Source organism: Nannobrachium achirus, assembly GCF_963921795.1.
Source record: "Nannobrachium achirus genome assembly, chromosome: 14".
NCBI lineage: Eukaryota > Metazoa > Chordata > Actinopteri > Myctophiformes > Myctophidae > Nannobrachium > Nannobrachium achirus.
The window spans coordinates 10,664,313-10,691,878 of record NC_137821.1 but is presented as its reverse complement, the minus strand read 5'-3'; the positions used below and the strand labels follow the sequence as shown (position 1 = coordinate 10,691,878).

At 43.9% G+C, this 27,566-nt stretch overlaps 1 protein-coding gene across 1 annotated transcript in view; it reads left to right on the top strand.

The window, feature by feature from the left end:
* The window catches only part of arsj (arylsulfatase family, member J), a gene marked incomplete at both ends in the record, with an annotated part of 57,618 nt that overhangs the window by 29,563 nt on the left and 489 nt on the right, over nucleotides 1–27,566 (top strand). The window contains 4 exons of the mRNA XM_080742224.1: nucleotides 21,698–21,932; nucleotides 23,177–23,362; nucleotides 23,622–24,001; nucleotides 24,863–25,061. Coding sequence (XP_080598350.1) covers nucleotides 21,698–21,932; nucleotides 23,177–23,362; nucleotides 23,622–24,001; nucleotides 24,863–25,061 — 1,000 coding nt within the window. The remainder of the gene's footprint in view (nucleotides 1–21,697; nucleotides 21,933–23,176; nucleotides 23,363–23,621; nucleotides 24,002–24,862; nucleotides 25,062–27,566) is intronic.

The following is a 27,566-nucleotide window of genomic DNA, read 5'->3' as shown; positions in this document are numbered from 1 at the left end:
TTGTTTTTTTCCTGTAAAGTTGCTTATAAATTGTTGGTAGTTGCGGGTTGTGGTATCTTTGGGGCTCATTCTGGGGCTTGCCTCCTAAATGTTGTTTAAAAACCGGTGGTTCTCAAATATTTCCATGTCATGGACCGCCCCAAATTAATTATGTATTTGTACAAATATTTCCATGTCATGGACCGCCCCAAATTAATTATGTATTTGAACCCTAACCTCCATCTGAAAATATTTTGTGCCGGGGAGCACCCCGTACCAGATTTGTGTTGTTAGAATGTTTCAACAAGCTCCCAATAATACTACACATTTTATTTATTTTATCTATCTACAAGCTGGTATACAAGATCCACAAGCTCACAAGATCCACAAGCTCACAAGATCTACAAGCTCACAAGATCTGCAAGTTCACAACGCGTCTTATTGCGTGTATACGGTATATAGTTTACAGTAAGGCTGGGCAATATATCAAAAATGTACCTTCATCGAGGTATCAACATACAATATACATACCGACGAAGACAGCTTGAAATGAGGTATTGGTTTATGTATCATATTAATTAACAGACACACTATTGCATGTACGTAGCGCATGCAAAAAAGCAGTCCATCTGTAACCAGGTGTGGTTATTTCAATAAAACCATCATTGGAAAACGGTAGCATGTAATTTCTTTATTCTATGTATACTGTGCAATGTGCATGCATGATCGCTGAAAACCATTAAAAACTTTGCTGATATTGTAATATCGATATCGAGCTATTCAACTATGTTATCGAATATGGAAGGTTTTCCTAATATCGCCCAGCCTTAGTTTACAGTGCTCATGTGGCCTACTTGGTCGCTTCTTGCAGGCTTGCTTTAATTGCCTGTTTATCTCCCTGAACCTGGCAACGCTGCCACTCCGCTCCGAGGCTGATTTTGATTAGCTGCAGAGGAGCCGCAGAGAGGCTGCTTTATTTGAACCATATGTGCGGAGGAGGACGTGGAACGGCGTTTACACACGGAGTGGAGGCCGGTCCCGTAACCGTCCCAGCCCCTGAGAGGCATGGGGAAGGGAACCTCCGCGACCTCTTCCTCCTACCGTGACTGGAGAGCACTAGCTGGCCAAGCGCACTTGTCTTGCGGGACGTTTTTTTAGCCATCGCAAACCCCCGTTCACTGACTTTGGCGCTTAATAGCGTGTGTGATTTGCTGGCCCTGGTTTGCCGAGTTGTGTAAATAAACCCCGGGCCGAGATAGCGTGATTACAGTGGCACGCTCAGCAAGCAATGCAGCGTTTAAATGGCTGATTAATGCTCGATTGTGCGCCGCTGCGCGCTCTGAAAATAGCCTCCAATCTGCAGCTTGCAGGGCTACCTTTTAGTATGAATCACAGTTTGGAGGTGGAGGCGAGTCACTGACCGCTGGAACTCCTTTCAGCCCCCGTAAACGTGATGAATGCAACAATTGTCGCAGAGATGCAGGCAGAAAAAGGATGGTGCTTTTAATCCCTCCTGCTTTTAATGAAATGAAGACATCATTTGGTGTAACAGCTAACGGGTCAAAAAGGAGTGGATCAAGTATGGAGTGGACCAACTGAGAGACACCAGTCAATGAAGGCTTTTAAGTGGTTAAAAGTTATTTAAAGCGTTGGTTCAAAGTGGGGTCTGGAGACCCCCAGGGGTCCCTTGGGTTCCAGGGGGTCCCCAGCAGAATGTGTTTAAACCACTTCCTCCGTTTATACATCGACTTTTTGCGCTTTTTATCACCTGACAGGGGGGAGTTTCCCCGATGGGACGTAGTGCGTGGAAGGAACACGTTATTCCAACCAGTTCCTTTCCAAGTTACTTAACAGTGCAACCATCTACAAGGTAACAAAAACTAAAAGAAAAAGATCCTTTTGGGAGGTCTAAATTGACCCTTACAAGTATGTAACTCTGACAGTATAGCATTTGGTTTGATTTGTATACTGTCAGAGTTAAGGGGAGACCATGACATTGTAAAGTTTGAGAACTACTGATTTAGAACAAAATGCAGATTTAAATGCATTTTGCAATGAATCTCTGTATTAAACAATTCCAACAGGATTTTGTATAAGGCTCCCTCATTGTATCACGATATATTCAATATCTCTGAAAAGGCATATCGTGGAGACATTGTATCGTCTCAGCGATATTTATCACAATATCGCCCAACCCTACTCTAAAACATGTTGTTTCACACACCCATGCTTCTTCCATCACTTGAACCAAATGTTGGTTCTTCTGTGGCATCACTCTGAATGAATTACCATGCAGTTTCAGTTACAGTTGGCACCTTCTATTTGTCTGTGCATAGTGTATACCTTAGCGCCCTAACTGCGGCCTCTGCAGCTGTAGCATCCCTGTCCCCCCCGTCCACCCCGTCCCGACTCACCCCCTCTCAATGCCTCGCATGGTTTAAAATTAACAGCATCCTGAGGCCGGGCCGGGACGGGAGGGCCTAGGTACGTAGGTATGGGCAGTTACTGGACTTTTTTATAAGGGCTCATAAATGACTAAAGAACTACAACCTGTCCTTCAAACGCCCTCCCTCTGACCTGCAGAGCTGAGGCCAGTGAGGAGGAGAAGGAGGAGGGCCCTTTTGGCGCGTACCCCTCCCTCCCTGGGATACCTCACCGAAACATCAGGTTTTTCAGAGCCAGCATGACTTGTTACTACACAGTACACACCCACCTCTTACGTCTGACAAAAGCGGAGATCCCCCCCAAAACATACACACGCGCACGCACGCACGCACGCAGGCACACACTTGTACACAATTGTTAAAATGTTAACCAACACCCAAAGAGATAGTTCACCCCCAAAAATAACTATTTCTTCTATGGATTACTGATCCCATGGAGACATGGAGCTAATCAATAGGAGAACAAAAAAAGTCATCCCTAAGCCCAATATATAGAAAGTAGAAACAGAATGTGAGTCCCACCTCCCAAATCTATTGAACTCAATAGGCGGTCGCTCGTTCTAAATACCTCCTGTACGACAAGTGACGGAAATAGCCCATCTACAAGCTGACAATATGTCCTACCATGACACTTTGTGAGCTTGTAGATCTTAATTGGTATTTTTAAAACTTATATTTTGAACCAAATAAATTCAAGTTATGATTGTACGCGGCATGTTTAAAACTCTGGACTACCTACCAAACAGACAAGGCCCCACAAGGCCCTGTGACCTTTGGCGCCCCCCAAGTGGGTCCAGACCCCAGGTTGGGGGGAAAACACTGCCCTATACGTCAACCCGAGAACATGAACAGGGAGATCCGTGGGAATTCCTCCCGTGTTCCACCTTGTACCACGGTGTACCAGGGCTCTGTTGGAGGCCTCCGGTAGGGCTGGACTGATCCGTGGAGACAGATCACACACAAGGCCGGCGCTTTGCGGGACGTTTCCCATTTTACACGGTGCTATAAGCTCCTAGGTATGTCGAAATGCCACGACCTGCGAGAGACCCTCTCGCCTTCTCAGGGGAGAGAGAGAGAGAGAGAGGGAGAGAGAGAGAGAGAGAGAGAGAGAGAGACCCTCTTTCTGAGGGAGAGAGAGAAATGCATCTGTGTGTGAGCACGCACACACGTCTCACGCACGCGTGCACAGATGCACGTGTGGTAACAAAACATCCCATGTGTCGTCAATGTCGAGCAGAAACCTCGTATCTCCAAGTTTCAAATTAGTTTTTTCGTAAAACTAAAGCCCTGCTTCATCATACAGGGCCGTCGCACAAAAGTAGTGAAGGTGCGAGGCGTTGTGTGCTTGTAGATCGGCTGTTTTCACTAGTGTAGTTCATTTTCTAAATGATAAATACAAATTGAACGGTTTTGGACATACAAGGTTTCCACCCGACAACGACCATGTGCGTTATGGGTATTGTGTTGTTTTTTTTTTGTCTTTCTTTATTTCTCTGTGGGTCCTTTATAATATTGGGGAAGAAAAGGAAAAAAGAAATGCCTAGGGGGACACAGCGACTCTCTCTCTCTCTCTCTCTCTCTCTCTCTCTCTCTCTCTCTCTCTCTCTCTCTCTCTCTCTCTCTCTCTCTCTCTCTCTCTCCAGCTTTGACAGGAGACAAATAAAAAACAAATGGAGCGAGGGCCAGAAGGAGTGCATGGAAAATGGCCCCTTATCGCAAATGAATAAATACAAAAGAAACATTAAAAAAAATTACATGCAGACCAACGAAACACATTTTCTTAAAATAATTAAATAATAATGTTTATGAGGAGGGCGGAACGTAAATAAATAGAACAACTAATTGCTCGTGAACATGGCAGGAGAGATGATGATGATGGAAAACAAAAACCTTTTGCAAATGTTGGAAAGAACGGTAAATGTGCACCGTGATAAACGAGGTGGTGAAGTAAACAATGCTGGCTCTGCGTCAAACAGGCTCACCGATCCACTTACACCTGATGTACAGCAGTGGTTCTCAAACTTTAAAATTTCAAGGCCTCCCCTTAACTCTGACAGTGTACAAATGGAACCAAATGGACCCTGACGGGTCCATTTGGTTCCATTTGTACACAACAGCCCATTTGTACACAACAGCCCCAAAAAACGATGGTTTAGTGATGAGTCATCACTTTTCACAGTTGTATGGGTTTCATTTTTAGCCCAAGGAATGTTTGTTTGTGCAAAACAAATGCTTTCAATGGATTCAGAATGGTTAAAAACACCTAGTTAGACCCCTCACATCCCACTTAAAGCAGATTTTTTGGGAGTCATTTTTTCCCTTATCCAGAATTACCCTAAGCTGTCAAAGATTCTCCGAGGGATGTTGAATTTCAATCTTTGTTAGACATACTAGACACCTTTACGAACACATTGGTGAAGAAATCGTTTGGTAACAAATGTATTCCCAGCTTTGACAGGACGGTATTCTGATAATATTCCCTGACTATGAACCCTGCTAGAAAAACCAGCACAGACCAGCACAATTGTCATGCTGGTCTGTGCTGGTCTATGCTGGTTTAAGCTGGTTCATGCTGGTCTGTGCTGGTGCTGGTCTATGCTGGTCTGTGCTGGTTCATGCTGGTCTGTGCTGGTGCTGGTCTATGCTGGTCTGTGCTGGTTCATGCTGGTGGACCAGCATGAACCAGCACAGACCAGCAGTAAAACACAACATGCGCTGGTTTGTGCTGGTGCTGGTGCTGGTCTTACTGCTGGTCTTGTGCTGGTTTTTCTAGCAGGGAAGTGCCCTTGAGCCAGGCTCTGAAACCCCAACCTCTCCAGCAGAGCTGCTTGGTGGCCTAACAGTGTAAAGACTGTGGTTGCACTGGTCAGTTCCCTGGTTTTAGTGTGTGTGCGACTGTGAGTCTGAATGTGAAGCAGGGCTTTACTGGAAAAGAGCATGTGTTGCTCAACGAACCTCCCCCGGACAAATAAAGGGTAGAATAAACAAATAAATACAAAACCAGACCCTATTTGAGCTGTAAACACGGTGGAGGACATTTCCAAGCCACCGGTGTTTTTGCTTACCCAGAGAACGGATGTTGTGTTCGTTTTTTTTTACTTTTTATTACCGTCAACATATTGGTTGGATTCATATTGCAGCACACAATGGCACCAGAGTCAGAGGAACAATACCGCCTCTATCTCCTCTGTGTGTGTGTGTGTGTGTGTGTGTGTGTGTGCGTGTGCGTGTGCGCGTGCGTGCGTGCGTGTTTTGTTGTGGGCTTCTCAATAGAAGCCCCTCCTGTCTTCCGAGAAGCCCACCGAGTGATGTCAAATCTTCACCGTGGCCCACATGAAACCAAGACGCTCTGCGGCGGCCGCCATCAGCGCTGCCGCGCCGCAGCGGGCCTCTCCGCTTAACCGCTGCACTCATTGACCTGACCACGAGCCGCCCTGCGTCGAGCAGAGATGTATCCAATTCTGCACACAGGGGCGTCACAAGGGGGGGGGGGGGGAGTGGGACTGAGTTACTAGGGCCCAAAGTGGAGGGGCCTTCATTGTTTTATACTTTAGCTATTGAAAAAGCTTGCAGCGCGGCACTCAGAGCTTGTAGATCCGCTATGAAAACTTGTGAAAATGTGTGCAAATCTTTGAAAATATGAATTTTCAAGCGAACATTTGTAACTCAAATGTTGCTTCTGGGGGGTCCCTGGAACTAAATATTTTGAGATGGGGTCTGTGGCCAAATACATATCATTTTGGGGGTCCTTCACATGAAAAAGTTTGAGCACCACATAGGTTTAAAAAAAAAAAAAAAACGTAGAAAGATTTGAAATATTCAAAGACTTGCAAAAATGTTCATGATTTTTCAAAAATAGCAGATCTACAAGCTCGCAGTGCTGCACTCGGTGCCGCGCTGTGAGCTTGTATATCTGCTATTTTTCAATAGTTAAAGGAGCTATAGTCAACTTTTTCATTGTAGGGCCGACACTTTGTTTACATCCTAGTCTATAGACTAGAATGTAAACAAAGTATCGGTCTGACAATGGCTAAAATTATTATTTTATCATTATTTTACACGTTTTGTGGTCATTTTTGAATAGAAACACATATATGAAGCTTATTTTTTTATAAAATATTTTCGAAACATTATTTTTATTTTAGCATCCGTTTTTCAAGAAAAAGTTGACTATAGCTCCTTTAAAGCACAAAATAGTTGAAGCTCATGGGGGGCCCGCAGTAAATCCTTGTACCCAGGGCCCAGAATTTGGTGCGACACGCATGTCTGCAGTCTCGCTACTTTCTCTCTCTCTCTCTCTCTCTCTCTCTCTCTCTTTATCCCCCAATGGACCGAAAAACCCTGGGAAGAGGTTCAGAATCTTCTTCAAGCGGAGCGGTGTCTTCTGTCTGTCTCCTCCGCAACTTCTTTTCCAAAACAGGCACGTGCACACATAGACATCAAAGGGGGCTTGAGCCCCTGCCCTTTTAAACATCTGTCAAAAGCTGCCCTCTCCAGACCATTTACTATGGTGAAAGAAATGCAAATGACCTCTTTCCATGCCATACCTGAAGGCAGCATTTAAGAGAACGAATTGCCTTGTTCAAACTCTCCTCAACTTGAATGCAGCGTCTTATGTCGAAAGAATTGCACTCTTTGAGTAGAAATCCATGCCGCTACGCCACATCTCCAGTAAAATATCAAAAATAGCAGACCTCCAAGCTCACAACGCGTCGCAGCTTGGAGGTCTGGTATTTTCGATATTTCCAGCAAAAGGCCCTTTTCGAAATGTCAGCCCCTGCCTCTCTAACATCCTGTGCACGTCCCTGTTCCAAAAGGCTCCTATATGGGAAGCGGCGGTGGAAAGTCGCTAAAGCACATTTACTCAAGTACACCTAAAGTACAATTTTGAGTAGAGAATGTGTCATTCCAAAGTTTCAAAGAGCCCGTCATGGGCGCTTCAGTGGAACATCAGTGGATATACCGTAGTCCAAGCCTTGTCACAGAGAAAGGGCGACATTTGCCAGGTGAGAAATGGTGCCCGGGTGTGGATTGGCCTCATCTCACAACTGGCAAGTCAGGGAAAGATCAGAGAAGTGTTGTCTATGTACGTTTTTCACTACTTCACACAGCGCTGTCCGCAACTCGCCCACACGTTGCCACAAAACGTAAATAAGGAAGTTTACAGTTTACAGTTTACAGTTTAGGCATTTAGCAGACACTTTTAATCCAAAGCGATTTACAATAAGCACATTAAGCAGATAAAACATCACAATAATGAACAAGATAATATGTCAGTACATCAACAGCAATATAACACATGCAAGAAGAAAAAACACAATATAATCAGTAAAGAAAAAAGTTCTAAAAACCTAAAAAACAAATGCTAACTAGCTTCATGTATGTTCATTGATTTTTCAGTAGTGCTAAGGGTTTAGGTGGAGTCTGAAAAGGTGAGTCTTCAGTCCACGGCGAAAGCTAGCGAGTGAGTCCGTTGTTCTAAGTGCGACAGGGAGTTTATTCCACAGCTTGGGGGCCAGGAGGGCAAACTGTCTCGGACGAGTGGATTTTTTCCCTGGGGTTTTTGGATGTGGTCTTGTGCATCTTCCCAACCAATCACAGGGTGCAACATTTTATGAAGCTTGTCTGCAACATTTTCCCAGATGGGTGCAACGTGCAATGGGGGTACAGTTCCCAGATGGGTGCAACGTACGTGCAATGGGGGTACAGTTCCCAGATGGGTGCAACGTGCAGTGGGGGTACAGTTCCCAGAGGGGTGCAACGTGCAATGGGGGTACAGTTCCCAGATGGGTGCAACGTGCAATGGGGGTACAGTTCCCAGATGGGTGCAACGTGCAGTGGGGGTACAGTTCCCAGATGGGTGCAACGTGCAATGGGGGTACAGTTCCGGCAAGAATTTCAAAGCACTTTCAGCCCTGTCCAGGGTCTCGGAGGCTGCGGTGCATCTGCACACACAACGGGCAGAACTGCGCCACCCTCCCCCTCAGGCCAATTTGATACTACAGCTGAAAATCCTCTGAGAGCCATTCAAAAATGAGAGAGGCTCTCTATTCAAGAGTGGTAATTTAGCCTCAAACCTTTTGAAAAACGTTTTTTTTGTAACATAAACAATATGATATAAATGCTTTTTAAATGCATGGTGTATCACCTTTAAACTCACTTTGCCACTCGATTTGCCATTCACTTTATTCATGCACATACCCTCTATTCAAGAATTCCTGTTTTACATTAAAAAAAAAGATTATCTAAGCTCACAATGTGCCACATCACAACGCATTGTTATCTTGCACACCATTATTTTCCTACAGGGACGTGCTGGCCATTGGGAAAAGCGGGACAACTCCCGAACGGCCGGTTCATTCCCGGCCGGTCCAGGCCGGCCATTAGGAAAGAAATATAAATAAAATGTCGGCCTTCATTCCATTTTGGGGGCTGGGCGGCCAACAAAGTAAATCGTCACTGTCGGGCAGAAATCTCGTATCTCCAAGTTTCAAATGTGTAATTTTTTTCGCAAAGCAAAGCCCTGCTTCATCATACAAGGCTGTTGCGCAAAAGTAGTGAAAACAGCAGATCTACAAGCGGTGCGAGGCGTTGTGTGCTTGTAGATCGGCTGTTTTCACTAGTTTAAATCATTTTTAAAATGATAAATACAAAACAAACGGTTTTGTACATACAAGGTTTCCACCCGACAACGACAAAATATAACTCATGTAATTGGCCCACTGGCTTGTCACTTGTCATGATCTGAAAAGGCAAATCTTTGAGTAGCAGCAGCGCTATAGAGAGAGATCTCTCTCTATAGCGCGCAATGAGGGCCTCTACAACTCTTTTTCCCGGGCTGAATCAGGGGCCCAGCACGTCCCTGCTTTCCTACCTCCCAAGTTATTGGTTTAGGAATGCGACAAAACACTTTCAAGGCTTGTAAATGATAGAAAACACGTCGGTTTGCGGGCGAACTACTCCTTTAATTGCTCTCAAGTAAAATATATGTAGTTACTTTCCGTCCCTGGAAGGAAGCCATGACGCTGTGGTGTTAGAATCACTGCTGCTCAGTACATTAGTAGCACATATACTGTATTATTTTTTTCCGCCTATAAAATATAAAAAAAAAAAAAGGTTTGCCACCAGGTGTGTTGTGACTGTGAGTAGCGTTGCCATGGAGAGCAGTGTCAGGGGGGTGGAAGAGTGGGAAGTGGAACACGCTGCATGCTCATAGCTCACTATGAGAGAGAGAGGGGTGGGGGGGTAGTAAGAGAGAGTTAAGAGGGAGAAATGGTACTTACAGTATGCTTATAGTTCAGCATGAGTTCACTTGCGTGCCTGTTTGCTTCTCCCCCTCTCCGTCACACCAACACACTTATAGTAAGTTCAGAAGTACAGTAGTATGTTAGTGTCAGGGCCTCTGGGTTGACAGTATTAATGATAGTAGTACAGTAGTAATGTTAGTGTCAGGGCCTCAGTAATGATAGAAGTACAGTAGTAATGTTAGTGTCAGGGCCTCAGTAATGATAGAAGTACAGTAGTAATGTTAGTGTCAGGGCCTCAGTAATGATAGAAGTACAGTAGTAATGTTAGTGTCAGGGCCTCAGTAATGATAGAAGTACAGTAGTAATGTTAGTGTCAAGAAACGTGGGGTAATTTGACAAATGTTTCCTATAAGTCACCTAACCCATTAACATGGGGTCCGGGACCCCTATGGGGTCCTCAGAGTTACTATAGGTTGGTGGCCAAAAATAGCAGATCTAGGTGGGAGGCATTCATTGTGAGCTTGTATTGGCTATTTTCGGCAAAGAGGATTGGTGTAGAGGGGCTAAAAAGCAGCCTAAGTACAGAATGAAAGGTCAAGTGTACTAAGTAATCGACCAATGTTGGGCCCTGATTGGTCCCCTAAATCTTTGGGGAGAGGAAATGGATTCACAATTGAGCGGGGCCAGACCCATATTTGCCAAGGGAAAGTTAGGTGGCAGAATGTCCCCAAAATACACATTAACATGAATAAGTAGTGGGGGTCCGTGCTTCATCTCTCTCTCAGCTAAGGGGGTCCTTGGCCTGAAAAATGTGAAAGAACCCTGGTCAAGAGGATGGCTGAACAACAACAAACTTAAACATTGCACGGTGCACCGTTAGCTTCGCTCCGCATCAAACGCGGCACAGGGGCCTGCCATGAGAATAGTCACACCAGGGGGGGGCCTGGTACACGTTGTACTCCCCAGTTGACTGTGTCAGGGACCCTCCAGGGGCCACACATTGCTCGGAGCACCCAATTCTCTGCTTCGCACCAAACTCTGGACAAACACTGTCTGGCAAGAGAATGGTATAAGGGTGAGAAGCGACCGCCAGGTCGACAGAGCTTTGTGTGGCGCGTCGCTGACAATATCCATAACTCAGTGACCATTGCTCTCATCAATATAGGACTGAAAATCAAGTAATCTAAATCTAAGTAACTAATAACTAAAGCTAAATAACTGTAGTGTAGTGAAAAGCACATTACCAAAGTATAGTATAGCAAGTATAGAAATAGGAAATACTCAACATTTCTAAAATGCACTTGGTTACTCTCCACCACTAGCCAGGGCCGAGCGGTAGTGAAAATAAGTAGCTGGGGTTTATACGCTGGTCTCTGAAAGACGAGGCTCCAGGGTTTTGGACAAGCCCCCAAAAGAGAGTTATCCAAGCTCCACTGGCTCTGGGCCCCGAGGGAGCGTGCCAGAGCAAAGCAGTAGCAACTAGCCACAAAGAAAAGTGTTTAATTTAACTGCACAGAGTGAGAGATAGACCCATAAGGGTCACTTTTTTAAAGTAGAATTAACGCTGGTGATTTTTACAGTGCGCCCCTTGCAAGAAGCCCTGAGGTTTTTACACTGAAGAGTTGAATTAACGATGTGGACTTTACGGCACTTCGCGGGCCGTGCAGTGTGTACAAGGCGTCAACATGCCGATAAACCCGCTGATTTACCGCCAGGATCACCTGTCCGCAAATATCCTGCAAGAAACATAATCGTCTCTGTCGGGGGAAACCTCATATGTCGCTTTGTGCCGCGTTTCAGGCTTGTAGATCTGCTACTTTTGATGCTTTTGTGTGACGCTGTTGTATGATCATTTTGATGTATACAGTATACAGTACGTAGGTGTAAAAGAACAAAAAATATTGTATTTCTTACTATTTTTTATTTTTTTACCTATTTCTTACTATTTATTACCTTTTGTTATGAGAATGAGCCAGGGGTAGGGCTCGATAAGCATGCAGTATGCTTCTCCCTACTCCTTTTTTTGGCACCTTGGACACTTAATCATGTCAAACGAACTCTTAAACTTGAACTCTTTCTATATTTATTCATTATCTCTTGAGACTATGCTATGTTCAGATGCACAGATATCACACTTGTATTTGTATTGAACTGTCCGAAAGTGCTGAAAAATAAAATGAACTGAACTGAACTGAACTAACTTACCAAAAAGAAAAAAAAAAACGTAGATAATAGGTTTCTGCCCTGACGGCAGCGATATAATAAACTGTCTCTCCATGTCTGGGTCTTGGGGACCACCGGTGGTCTAAATAGACCCTTACGGCTCTGTAACTCCAATAATGTTTAACTGGAACAGAATGGACCCCTCCGGGTGAAGGGGTTAAGAGAACTATGTGCATAGATTACTGAGGCACGACACTGTCTCTTTGCATTTGATGTATGTGTTACTGGCTGTTTACCTTGCTTGTATGTAATTGTTATCAATGAGAATCAGTGAGGTTGAAAACGTGTGCTCTTTTTAAGTCTGTGAAGACTTCTTCTTTTGACTTCTGAAGTGTAGTAGGCGTGCTGGCTGCATGTCAACACAGATACAATTACAGGTGGAACGATTGAAAATCTTTGTAATCGTCTTGACATCAGTTTCTAATTGATTTGTTTCACTTGTGTGACTCCTCAAGGCTCTAGGGGTAAGAAAAACCTGTTCTTCTCTGTTTTTACACTCCAGTAAGCTGCTGGCATGTGATGTATGACTTTAGGCAGCCCAGGAGAGAAGTCACATAAGTCACATGTGATGTATGACTTTAGGCAGCCCAGGAGAGAAGTCACATAAGTCACATGTGATGTATGACTTTAGGCAGCCCAGGAGAGAAGTCACATAAGTCACATGTGATGTATGACTTTAGGCAGCCCAGGAGAGAAGTCACATAAGTCACATGTGATGTATGACTTTAGGCAGCCCAGGAGAGAAGTCACATAAGTCACATGTGATGTATGACTTTAGGCAGCCCAGGAGAGAAGTCACATAAGTCACATGTGATGTATGACTTTAGGCAGCCCAGGAGAGAAGTCACATAAGTCACATGTGATGTATGACTTTAGGCAGCCCAGGAGTGAAGTCACATAAGTCACATGTGATGTATGACTTTAGGCAGCCCAGGAGAGAAGTCACATAAGTCACATGTGATGTGTGACTTTAGGCAGCCCAGGAGAGAAGTCACATAAGTCACATGTGATGTATGACTTTAGGCAGCCCAGGAGAGAAGTCACAGAAGTCACATGTGATGTATGACTTTAGGCAGCCCAGGAGAGAAGTCACATAAGTCACATGTGATGTGTGACTTTAGGCAGCCCAGGAGAGAAGTCACATAAGTCACATGTGATGTATGACTTTAGGCAGCCCAGGAGAGAAGTCACATAAGTCACATGTGATGTATGACTTTAGGCAGCCCAGGAGAGAAGTCACAGAAGTCACATGTGATGTATGACTTTAGGCAGCCCAGGAGAGAAGTCACATAAGTCACATGTGATGTATGACTTTAGGCAGCCCAGGAGAGAAGTCACAGAAGTCACATGTGATGTATGACTTTAGGCAGCCCAGGAGAGAAGTCACATAAGTCACATGTGATGTGTGACTTTAGGCAGCCCAGGAGAGAAGTCACATAAGTCACATGTGATGTGTGACTTTAGGCAGCCCAGGAGAGAAGTCACATAAGTCACATGTGATGTGTGACTTTAGGCAGCCCAGGAGAGAAGTCACATAAGTCACATGTGATGTATGACTTTAGGCAGCCCAGGAGAGAAGTCACATAAGTCACATGTGATGTATGACTTTAGGCAGCCCAGGAGAGAAGTCACATAAGTGGGAAAACACGAGTGATGTCTGGAGAGAGTCACCCCTGTCACTCAAAACGAGCCACTGTAGCATAATGTCGATTTTGCAGCAATAACATACGATTCAACCTATTATAGATCTTCTTATATGATCGCTGCTGTCAGGCAAAAAAAAAGAAAAAAAAAACTTGTCTGTTACTTTTCAGGAAATGCATTCATGAAAAGATATTAATAATCATAATATATAATAATCATAATATATAATAATCAAGTTAAAATAATGCAAGTTTTCTGCCCGACAGTGACCATCTGATTGAATCTACTATATTATATCGTCACTGTCAGGCAGAAACCTCGTATCTCCAAGTTTCAAATGTGTAATTTTTTTCGCAAAGCAAAGCCCTGCTTCATCATACAAGACTGAAGACTGTTGCACAAAAGTAGTGAAAACAGCAGATCTACAAGCACACAACGCCTTGCGGCGCTTGTAGATCGGCTGTTTTCACTAGTTTAAATCATTTTTAAAATGATAAATACCAAACAAACGGTTTTGGACATACAAGGTTTCCACCCGACAACGACAATATAATAGATTCATTCATACCGTAAAAAAATGTATTATTGTCTGTTACATTTCTGGATTCAAATTCAGAAAAAGCTAAAATAGCAGATCTACAAGCTCGGTTTGTGTTTCGAGCTTGTGGATCTGCTACTTTTGATACAAATATAGAAGTAGGAGGTTTCTGACGATATATTATATAACACAGTTTGATTTTTTATATTCAAGTAAAAGTTTTTATACAGGATTTTACTGCAAATGGGACTGCTTCTTCCAGCAGATTGAGACAGACATGAGGTCAGGGGGTAATGGTACCTGGTGTGTAAGTACAGCCAGAGTCTTCCAAAAAGTTCCCCATTCCCCCAGAGCGCGTGCCAGAAGCCAGGGTGGGACGTCACCGGCATGGGTTTGGACGACGGTGTGTGTGCGTTTTAAAAAAGAGCCTTTTGTTGCTCTGTCATCCTGTCTGGGGGAGAGACTGGCCAGGAATCTGTCACGGTGTCAGCCGACTTTGTTAAAAAAAAAAGAAGAAGAAAAGCGCTTGACGGATCTGTGTGATTGGTGGTGCTTCAAAGAGTTGTAGCTGCAGGATATTATGTGTTCGATGCAATTGAGGTGTTACAGTAGATTTTGTTAGATTAAAGAAAACCTTCCTCTGATTGAAACACGGGGCGCCCCTATTCTGGGAAAAGTCATAATCCTATATTAAAATTGCCTAGAGCAGGCACATGCACACATAGACATTAAAGGGGGCTTGAGCCCCCGGCCTTTTACTCGTCTGTAAAAAGTGCCCTCTCCAGACCATGAATGCAGTTTTACCTATGGTGAAAGAAATGCAAATGCCCTCTTTCCATGGCATACCTGAAGGCAGCATTCAAGAGAATTGCTTGTTCAAACTCTCCTGAAATTCAATGCATCATCTTATGTTGAAAGAATTGCCCTCTGTGTAGAAATCCACGCCGTTACACCACATATCCAGTATTCACTTGATTATGCTTAGTTTAGTGTGGATATTTTCACCAAAAGGCCCTTTTAGAAATTTCAGCCCCTGCCTCTCTAATGTTCTCTGCACGTCCCTGGTCTAGAGGGTGGGTGGACCGTGAACCGGCGCAAACCTTGGACCCACATACGTAACATCCAGACCTGTCAGGCACACCGGTTGCTCCGATCCGTGCCAAACTTGGCACAAATGCTGTTCAGCGGTTCTAACCCTAACCCATCTGAATAGTCATACTAGGGGACCCTGTGGGGGCCACAGGCAAACGGTTGTTCCGATCGTCTCCCATGAAAATTGTCACACTGACACAACACAATTGCACACATACCGTTGTTCCCTATTGAGCTTGGCACATTTCCTGGGGCAAGCTGCCCAGATCACACATGTCACAAGTGTCTTCAAATGTTTTCACTCTCAAAAAACGCCTGCAAGCAATGTAGTGCATTTGAAACTACATTGCAGTGCACATCATGGGGTGATCACTGCTTGCCTCCTGTGAATTGTTTTATTTTAGTTTTTGTTTATTTTCTGTTTATTTCGTTGCTGAGTGAGGTCGGCAGACAAAGTGACGTGAGTGAGATGAAACCTGGCTGAAATGTGCCAATCTCAACAGGAAACAACGGTATTGGGCATTACAACAGCGTTACAGCAGTGTTAAACATTTCAAATTGCCATCACTCTGTGACCATTGCACAGATCAGTGCAATATAGAGCTGGATTTCTAGGCTTGAAATCTAGTAGAAGACAATTTGGCGAAAATAGGCAAGAAACACTGGGCAAAAATAGCAGATCTACAAGCTGAGCTTCTAGATATGCTATTTTCACTATTTGATGTACTGTGCAATGGAGTATACAGGGGTTAAGTAGGCTACTCAACACACACAACACAACAGATCCCAGATGCCAATTCTCTCTTGGGCATGTCATGCCAGGCACACCCCTGCTGGTCGGTTAGTCAGGGGACTAATCCTAAGGCTGGCAACGGGGTGAATTGGAAAGTTACACCACAAACATTACGTCATTGGTATTATTCATCAAAACCTTTACAACAAGACATGCAGGATCCAGACATCCTGTGTGAGGTTCAAACATGGGGAACAGGTTTCAGAGAGAAGCAGCTACTGGTTGTCAATGGTCTTAATTCTGAGTTCATTGTTGTGTTGAAGCGTGACCACACGTTGGACGTGTCCAGGGATGGGACGATAAGCGGTATTATCGTTTATCGTGATAAAAAACACCCAATAATCGTATCGTGGAGTAGGGCGGTCACGATTATGCTATTTTACATGACGATTATTTGTCACTCAAATAATTGCGATTAACGATTTAATTGTGTTTCTGTTGTTGATAATTACATTTCTGTTTGGCTTTTAGGCTTAAGTTGCACATGGCAGATATGACACATAACTTAAATATACAAAGAAATTACTGACATATTTGACAACTTTATACTTAAAAAAGAACATTGGTTGTGGAAATAGCAGATCTACAAGCTCACAACGCGTCGTGATGCGACGTGTTGTGAGCTTGTAGATCTGCTATTTCCACTATTTTTGCCTTTTTTTTAAATATATGAACAATTTTCAACATGGAAACAATTATGACGATTATGAAAAATAATCACGATTATTTAAAAAAAAATCACGATTAGACGATTATGTAATAATTGTGACAGCCCTATCGTGGAGATTTAATTCATTGTGATATCGTCCTCCGTCATGCACTGGGATCAATTCACCTTTTATTTGCTGAGCTGCATATCCGATACCCCTTAAACCCTCTATAATTAGTAAAAGGTACTTAATAATACATACTTAATAGTCTTCTTTTTCACTCCATCAAATGTCTTTGCCCAAAAAATTGCCGATCTACTGCGACGCGTTGTAAGCTTGTAGATCGGCTATTTTTGGCAAATGTTCCGCCCCGGGATTATGGATTTTGATTATCACGATAATATCGTAAATCGCGATTTCTTTGGTCACAATAATCGTGATATGAAATCTTCATATCGTCCCATCCGTAGACGTGTCCCGACACATCACTTGTCACGGCTCTTCTTGCCAGCTCACCACGCATCACATCGCAATGCCGGGTGTTGTGAGCTTGTATAGATCAGCTATTCTTTCCAACGAGATTTGCTGTGCAGAGAAAAAGGAGAAGACATCATTCTTTACATAAACTGTATTTTTTGTTTCTTTGTTTTGCTTGTCCAGTGTAATTACATAATATGTAAACTTCAAATTTAATCAAATCTACGTTTGACAAATGTATTTCAAGATTTTTGACCAAAAAGGGTAAAATATATTTGTACTCTCCAAAATGGGGATCGGCATCAGACACAAATGTGGCCTTGACCGTGGCCTTGACCCCCCCCCCCCCCCCCCCCCAAATAATCATATTTTGAGAACTGGAGACCCCCTGCCCTGATAATCACTTAATGTAGGAGGTGATGCATTCAATTTCATTGGACTCTGCAAAGTTTCACAAAGTTTGTTTCAACCAGTTAGTTGATTACTTTTGACGCAGTATAATGGTCTTAATTTTAATACATTTTGAGGTATTAAAAAAAATGTCTTTTAAAAGTTAAATTGTCACTTCACCCTTCTCTGGGGACCCCCCTTCCCTCTTCCCTGGGGGTCCCAACCCACAGGTTGAGAACCACTGGAATCCAATAGGAAGTCCCTGTATTTATCCAACAGATTGATCTGTGTCTTTCTCCCATCACTATAATAGCACTAGTTTGAGTCAACATGGCCCTCTGTGCCAGCCAGCATGGCTCTCTCCTCTCCTTTCCTCTCCTCTCCATATCTTCGTTGTAGGGTGGAAACCCTGTATGTCCAAAACCGTTCTTTTTTTTGTAATCATTATTTAAAAAACTGCTTTTGTGCAGCACTCTTGAATGATGAATTAGGGCTTTAATAAAGAAAGAACACACTATTTTGAAAACTTGGAGAGGTTTTCTGCCCGACGGTGACGGTATGGCACTTCATTAGCTTCAGGTCACAGGTCCTGCTTCCTGGCCCTGCTGTGAGTGACGGCTCTTCATTTTCTCATCAGCCCACATCCTATGATCAGCGTTACCAGCAAAACACACGCTGTCATGTTGATGTTGGAACGTCCGCGGGACACTGTGCTGAAAGCCCAGTCTACCAGGCCAGTGTTGCCAGATTTTTGCCTAGGGAAATAAGCAGCCAGGTCTATGAAAAGACGTGGACGTAACTTTGCGTCATCAGGCGGGCGGCCCAATTTAGGGATAGAGGTTAGGGTAAGGCCACAGGACTTGCTTAAAAATGAATGGAATGCATGCATGTACATTTCAAGGCTGCTCAACAGCACCTAGTCACTCAACGGTATTGCAGGCTACACGGACGGATACACACACGGCCACGCTATGGAGACGCACAAAAACAACACATCTTGTATGGGGGTGCTTGGCATTCATGTGGGGGTGTTCTTGACATGAAAATGTTTGAGAACCACCCGTTTAAACACGCAACTACACTCTAAAAACAAGACCAAAACAACGCAACCCGAAACCAATAATATACTACAAAGCAACTTTACAGGAAAAAACCCTAAAAAACAAGCCCAGAGTCGCTTATAATAAGCAGACATGGCAACAACACTGCACTAGACGGGCACTGGACTCACTCCTGTCATCTCTGTCTCTCTCTTTTCGTGTGTGTGTGTGTGTGTGTGTGTGTGTGTGTGTGTGTGTGTGTGTGTGTGTGTGTGTGTGTGTGTGTGTGTGTGTGTGTGTGTGTGTGTGTGTGTGTGAGTGTGTGTGTGTGTGTGTGTTAGGGATGGGACGATATGAAAATGTCATATCACGATTATTGTGACAAAAGATATCGCGATTTACGACATTATCGCAATAATCAAAATCCATTGTCCTGGGGTGGAACATTTGCCAAAAAATAGCAGATCTACAAGCTCACAACGCGTCGCAATGTGAGCTTGTATATCGGCTATTTCTTTAGCAAAGACATTTGATAGAGAGTGAAAAAAAGACTATCAAATATGTATATTATAAGTACCTTTTACCAATTATAGAGGGTTTAAGTGGTACCGGATATGCAGCTCGGAAAATAAAAGGTGAATTGATCCCAGTGCATGACGGAGGACGATATCACGATAAATTTAATCTCCATGATACGATTATCGTGAGTGTTTTTTTTCCCCGCGATGAACGATAATATCATGTATCGTCCCATCTCTAGTGTGTATGTGTGTCTCTCTCTCTTTCTCTCTCTGTCATCTTATATCAGTTAGCGTTGGACAGCTTCCATTGTAATTAGAATGGGATTGAATAATGCATGGTGGGTAATCTCCCTTTACAAAGCCCCTCTCTGTCTCCCCTCCACAGGTTTCACCCTCCAACGACTGACTGTGAAAGCATTCTTTTATGAGCCAAAACTGAAATATTGGATGCATATTTTTTTTAAAGGATTACTGTAACTGGAGTTTTGGTTTATTTTATTGAAATGTCATACGGTAGCATGTTAAAAAACTGTATAAACATTATTCATACAGACTCCTGACCCACATTCCTTATCTGAGCGTGTTTATGTGCCGGGTTGGAAGCCCTGACAGTTACAGCGTAGAATAGAAAAGTGGGGGCAAGACACTGTTTCTGGTTTGGACACTGTACGGTCTAGTGCAGTTTATAGGAGAGTAAATATGTGCCCCACTTTTCCCCCCTATATTTAAAAACGTATCTTATTTCAAAACAAAACGATCGCGATTTCTCATCAGTTAAGAACTGTATTTTGGGTCTCGGGCAAACGTCTAATTTCTCTTTTGGGTCTCGAGCTTCTAAACTAGTGCAGTGGTAACTCGAACTGCACTCTGTCGAGGTGCCAACTTGCGTCTTGTGCACAAGTAGTGTTTCAGCAGAGCGTGCCATGAGGTGCGCTCACCACTGGCATCACCAGGAATGCTGGTCCCTCATTGGCTGTTAATGATGACGTTGCCAGAAATGCTGGTCCCTGATTGGGCTACAGGCTTAAACACACACAGCTACCCACCTACCTACATACAAGGTAGTACTTGCACGAAAATACAAATAAATACGAAAAAACACAGAGGTTCTCTGTTTGAGAACTGCTAATGGTGGAAGGTGGAAGGAAGGGAAGCTCATAACGCCATCAGCATTCAGCTGTGTCAAAGTCATGGCACATTGAGTTGCTCCACGCAATTACACCACGTTCATTTATATTAGAGTCAGTGGAAAAGTGCTTAAGGAGACATCCTATAGCAGGTTTGAGTAGAGGAGAAGAGGCACTTTAAACCAGTGTTAATTTTGACAGCAAATGATGTTGTTTTTAGTCAGTCTTTTGAATAAAATGTCACTTAGTTTTAATCATTATTTTAGTCAGTTCGATTTAAAAAAGTATTAGTTTTAGCCGACTAAACCTACTGTTGATTTTGTCGACCCAAATGTATTTTGGCGGGGCTTGATGGCATCGTAATGCTTGATTTTTTACACTTGGTAGCATGCTGAGAATAGCCGATCTACAAACTGACAATGTGTGAGCTTGTAGTAGGGATGGGACGATACACGATATTATCGTTTATCATGATATCGTGTTCCGTCTGGGATCAATTCACCTTTTATTTGCCGAGCTGCATATCCGGTACCACTTAAACCCTCTATAATTGGTAAAAGGTACTTATAATATAGCTACTTGATACAGTCTTTTTTCACTCTCTATCAAATGTCTTTGCCAAAAAATATCCGCTCTACAAGCTCGAGCTTGTAGATCAGCTATTTTTTGGCAAATGTTCCACCCCAGGATAATGGATTTTGATTATCGCGATAATATCGCAAATCGTGATTTCTTTTGTCACAATAACCGTGATATGACATTTTCATATCGTCCCATCCCTAGCTTGTAGATCTGCTATTTTCAGAGCGCAACACCCCAGCGCAACCAAACATGAAATGACTTGTCTTTTGGTTCCTCTAGATCTGGTCTAGTTTTTATTTGTTGCACTGTGCTGCGCTGTGATCTTGTAGATCTGCTATTTTTTCAATAGTTAAAGCTATACTGTGTAAGTTGCTAAACTAGTGGTCAGTAGCGGTATTGCTGGAGTCGTCGCGGACCACCGCCGCGGACCACCGGAGTGGCGCCGCAAACCACCGCGACGATACGAATCCGTGGAGGGGTAGAACCATGGTAGAACGTAATTTTCTGGCCAGGATTTGGGGATTAAGAGGTTAAGAATCCTTCACCATGGTAAACACAGTAGCTGAGGGAAGCTACTTCCTGAAGATACGGCAGATACGCCTGTGATTGGCCGGTAGTGTACCATGTGTTTATGATCCGCGATATGATTGGCCAACGTATACACAACGTATACAGATGATGCAGATGACGTCATTTTGCCGCGAAATTCTCCCCCCCTCACGGCTCATAGAAAACATATAAAGAGAAGGCTTTAGAAGCTGAAATTAACGGAGAGGGGGTTCTAAAACTTTAGCGATTTAACAGTTTGGACAATTTGAAGATTTGTTTCATAAAAAAAGTTACATGGTATAACTTTAAAGCATAAAATAATGGTTAAAGTGATAATGCGTTCCAGGTCTAAATGGGTCAAAGTGATTAACCTGCCCATGTTCTGTGTGTGTGTTCCCCAGGTACCAGATCCACACGGGCCTCCAGCACTCCATCATCCGCGCCACGCAGCCCAACTGCCTGCCGCTGGAGAACGTCACGCTGCCGCAGAAGCTCCGCGAGGCGGGCTACGCCACGCACATGGTGGGCAAGTGGCACCTGGGCTTCTACAAGCGCGGCTGCATGCCCACGCAGCGCGGCTTCGACACCTTCTTCGGCTCGCTGCTCGGCAGCGGCGACTACTACAGCCACTACAAGGTAGACGCCGTCACATGTCGGACAGACACCTCGTATATCCAAGTTTCAAATTTGTATGTTTTTTTTTTCTCGCAAAGTACAGCCCTGCTTCAACATACAAGGCTGTTGCACAGAAGTAGTGAAAACAGCAGATCTACAAGCACACAACGCCTCGCGGTGCGAGGCGTTGTGTGCTTGTAGATCTGCTGTTTTCACTAGTTTGAATCGTTTTCAAAATGATGAATACAAAACGAACGGTTTTGGACATAAAAGGTTTACCCCCGATGACGGCGATATGTTATCCTGCTATTCCTGAGGAGCAGCGGCTGTGTGTTCGACACATTGTGAGCTTGTAGATCTGCTATTTTCAGGGGATGAGTCTTGTTTTTTTGTTTTTCACGCTGTACAATGACGTAAGAAATTGTTTATTGGAAAACAAAACAAAACTAAAAATGAAGGATAAGAATCCTAGATTTTTTTTGGTTGTCTGAATGCTATACGTTAAGTTGTCTAAAGTTCATCGAGAAGGCATTGTATCCATAACTCAGCCTTTGGACGTTTATGTATTCTGTTTGTGGTTGGTGTATGTACATGTACATTTTATGTACGTTTTGTGAGTGTCTTGTAGGCATGTGCAACTTCAAAGCCTAGAAGCCAAACAGAAATGTAATTGTCAACGACAAAAACACAATTAAATCGTTAATCGTAATTATTTACGATTTATGGAAATTAATCGTCATGTAAAATGTCATAATCGTGACAGCCCTACAGGACACTATAATAAAATCACACCCGTGTGAACTGAGCGGTGGTCGTGGAGGCTGCGCAACAGCAAAACAAATATATATATATACCTGTATATATATATAATAAAAAATATTAAAACAATATTAAACAAAATATTAATAATAAAATGCATGTCACTCAGGCCGCCACTGGTATCCATCCATCATCCATCCATCCGTGTGTGTGTGTGTGTGTGTGTGTGTGTGTGTGTGTGTGTGTGTGTGTGTGTGTGTGTGTGTGTGTGTGTGTGTGTGTGTGTGTGTGTGTGTGTCTGGTCTGGCCTGAACAACAGCGCCCCTCCCTTAACATGTGTGGTCAAAAAAGGTACTGTAGGCTACATACAGACAGACAGACAGACAGACAGACAGACAGACAGACACGGACGCAGACAGACAGACATACCCACACACACGGCCACGTATAGGAGCGTTGTGACCACCGCTCAAAAGTCTGTCTGTCTGTCTGTAATCAATCACCAGTGCGAGGGCGCCGGCATGTGCGGCTACGACCTGTACGAGGGCGAGGAGGCGGCGTGGGAGCAGGACCGCGGCCAGTACTCCACACTCATGTTCACGCAGAAGGCCGTGGGCATCCTGGCGCGCCACGACCCGCGCACGCCGCTCTTCCTCTACCTGGCCTATCAGGCCGTCCACTCGCCACTGCAGGTACAGCACTCAAAGGACAACTTTTTTACAACAAGGATTCATATTTTAGATTGTAATTAGAGAAAAGTAAAGATGAGTGTTAAAATGTTTTCATTTACTGCTTTCTGTTGTTTTAGCGATTTTAGTATTTTGATTTCAGTGGGTGGGGGCATGCGTACACGTGGCTATGTATGTCTTTTTAGACACAATAAGCCGGCAATTACATAATTGCCGGCTTATTGTTACATAACGACTCGCCTTGTCTTTGACTTGGACGCAGGTCCCCGCCCGCTACCTGGAGCGCTACAAGAGCATCCCCAACCTCAACCGCCGCAAGTACGCTGCCATGGTGTCCTGCCTGGACGAGGCGGTGCGCAACCTGACGCTGGCGCTCAAGCGCTACGGCTACTACCACAACACGGTGCTGGTGTACTCCTCGGACAACGGCGGGCAGCCGCTGGCGGGGGGCTCCAACTGGCCCCTGAGGGGCTCCAAGGCCACCTACTGGGAGGGGGGCATCCGGGCGGTGGGCTTCGTGCACAGCCCCCTGCTGGTCAACAAGGGCACCAAGTGCCGCTCCCTGGTGCACATCACCGACTGGTTCCCCACGCTGGTGACGCTGGGGGAGGGGACGCTGGACGAGGACCTCAACCTGGACGGGTGCGTATGCACCACGGCGTCGGCTTAGGGATGTGTGCATTCTCAAATTCTGAGAATGCACCTGACTCGACATTTAGGGCAGTGGTTCTCAACCTTTCCAGGCCGCGACCCCCAAAATAATCATATTTTAACTGGGGACCCCCCCAGGCCCCCACCCTGACGAGCATTAAGAGTTGAGGCATTACTTGTTGTATAACACAGTTAGTTCTATTGTGAAAATAGCATGCTCACAACACTCACGTTGCGTTGTGAGCATGTAGATCTGCTATTTTCACAATTTCTGCCTCTAATATTTGACAATTTGACCCGAACCTTTGAATATTTTGTTGTTGTTCATAAGGTTTTGGCCACAATTCCATGCCTGTATTGATGTTGGTACCGTAGGAGAGAGAAAAGAGGCAAAACTTTGATAAACACAACAACTCTTCTGCATTCTCAAATTGTGTGGACTTGTTAGTTAATGCAGATGTTTAACAATAATTGAACTATTGAAAAATAGCAGATAGGCTATACAAGCTGCTGCTTGTAGATCTGCTATTTTGCTCCTGGGGGAGTCCCTGGAACAACATATTTTGAGATGGGGGTCCGCGGCCAAATACATGTAATTGTGGGGGTCCTTGACATGAAAAAAGTCTGAGAACCACTGATTTAGAAGGATTTAGAAGACATTTATAGAATCGTGTAAAAAATATTCATAGAAATGCACAAATGTTGATGATTTTTCAAAAGCAGATATACAAGCTCACAGCGTGGCACTCGGTGCCACGCTGTGAGCTTGTATATCTGCTATATTTTAATAGTTAAAGCATAAAATAATGGTTAAATCATTAATTTGTTAATTGTTCTCACCCATCCCCCCAGGTACGACGTGTGGGAGGCCATCAGCGAGGGCCGTCCGTCCCCGCGCCACGACATCCTCCACAACATCGACCCCATCTACACCAAGGCCAAGAACGGCTCGTGGAAGGCGGGCTACGGCCTGTGGAACACGGCGGTGCGCGCCGCGCTGCGCGTGGGCCACTGGAAGCTGCTGACGGGTGTGCCGGGCTACAGCGACTGGGTGTGTGATCGTCAAAGTAGAAGGTTTCATCAGCGTTGATTTCGTCGACTAAAACTGTGGCGAAAAATGTTTGTCGACTGCGTTTTTTTCACTGACGAAAAGTAAATAAAAAGTAAGCTGTGATGACTAAAACTAAGACTAAATATATTGACAATTTCGTCAACAAAATAAAAACTAGACTAAAACGTTAGGGAGGGACTAGTGGAGAAGAGAGTCATTCTATGTTTGGTTACTCTCAGGTGTTGCGTGCTGAAAATAGCCGATCTACTCAACGCGTTGTGAGCTTGTAGATCGGCTATTTTCAGCACGCAACCAAGTGTAAAATCAGCCTTTACAATGTCATCAAGGCCTGCCAAAATACATTTTAGTTGACTAAATCAACTGTAGATTCAGTCGCTTAAAATCTTATGATATTTAGTCGACTAAAATTTGACTAAAACTAAAACTTTTCAGTTGGCTAAATCATGACTAAAACTAAAAGACATTTTATTCAAAAGACTATGACTAAAACTGAATCAAAATTTGCTGTCAAAAACAACACTGGGTTTTATCAGAGCATAAAAGCGAGCAGCGTCTTCAACAAGGCCACCTGGCTGACGTCTGGCCTGTCTCCACTCTACCTGTGTCCCTCAGTTCTTCCCCTAACATTAAAGGAGTAGTTCACACCCAAAACTAGAAGCAGTGCTCTTCCGAGCACAGGTCTCCACCAGGCCATGCGTCCTGGTGGTGCTACTGTATAATAGGCCAATGTAAATAGGCTGGCATATGTTCTTCACCTTAGACCTTTCATGGCAATCGGACACTGCATGCATGATTTGAGCATTGTGTTCCAAAAATGTGTTTTGCTAAAGTCTACCTGCTGGTGGCGCTATAACAGGCCAACGTGAAAAGGGTAGCATTTGTTCCTTGACATAGTGGGAACATGTGTGACAAATTTCACGGTAATCGAAAGCTGCGTTGATGATTTGAAGCATTTTGTTCAAAAACTGAGCAATCCTGCAAACTTTGGAAGCCAATATTAGCCAATTAGGATGGAAGATGAAATATCAGACGGATCGGACTTGATCACATGACTATAGAGATACTGTGTACCGATTTGCATGATTTTTGGATAAAATCTCAAGGAATAATAGGAAAAAATGTGTTTTACATAAGTCGGCCTCCTGGTGGCGCTATAAAAGGCTGATGTGAAAAATGCAGGGAAAGGGTTTTTCCTTGGCCTCTAGGGAGTGCGCTTAGAAAGTTTGAAACTGATCGGTGGAGTTATAGGTAAAACCACAAATCGGCCTGTTATAGCGCCACCATGAGGCTGATTTCAAAAGTGGTTTTCTTTTTGAAGTGGCATTTCTTCCTCGACATAGTGGGAACGTGTGTGCGCGATCTCATGATAATTGCACTTTGCGTTTGGGATTTGAGGCATTTTGTTCAAAACGGCTCAATCCTACAAACTTTGGAAGCCAATCTTAGCCAATCAGGATAGAATATGCAAAATCAGACAGATCCGTGTCGATCACATGACTGTCGAGATACTGCCTACCGATTTGTAGGATTTTTGGACAAAATCTGTAAGAGTAGTGCACAAAAATGTGTTTTGCGAACATCGGCCACTAGGTGGCGCTAGAAAAGGCCCATTTAAAAAATTTAGGGCAGAGGTCCTAGATTGGCATCCAGGGAATGTGTGTGCTCACTTTGGCAGCGACCGGGCCAACGGCGACTGAGATTAGGTGCACACAAACTGCGAGGACACACGGACGGACGGACGCACGCACGCACGCACGGACGGACACACGGACGGACGAAGGGGAAAACATACTCTCCCCCATGCCTTCGGCTGGTGGAGACAATGACTGTCTTTCTGTCGATTACTCACGCCATGGAGACTTGAGTTCATTAATATTTGTTTGTATTTGTCGCATTCCTAAGACAAAAAAATTATTATGGTAAATGTACCCCCATTGATTCTGGATGGGGACCCAAATGCATTCATTGTAATCATATTTTTGTCTAAAAATAGTATTGAACTCAAGTCTCCATGGCGTGGAGTAATCAATAGAAAGAAAGTCATTTTGGCTGTGAACTACTCATTTAATTTTGACATACATTTTTGTTATAGTCTTTTCAATACAATTACATATAGTTTTAGTCATGTTTTGGTGATCTGAAATGTTTTAGTTTTAGCCTTGTTTTAGTCGGCTAAATGTACGGTTTATTTTGTTGACACGGGACTGATGGCGTTGTAATGCCTGATTTTACACTTGGTCACGTGCTGAAAATAGATGATCTACAAGCTGACTAGATTGTCTATTTTCAGACCGCAACAAACGAGAGCAACCAAACATAACATGACTGGTCTTTTAGTTCTACTGGATTTCTTCTCCACTAGTCCCTCCCTAAGATTTTAGTCCACAATAGTTTGTATTTGTCGACAAAATTGTCAATATTATTTGTCTTGTCATAGCTTCGTTTTGATTTAGTTTTCCCCGGTGAAAAAAGGTATCAGACGAA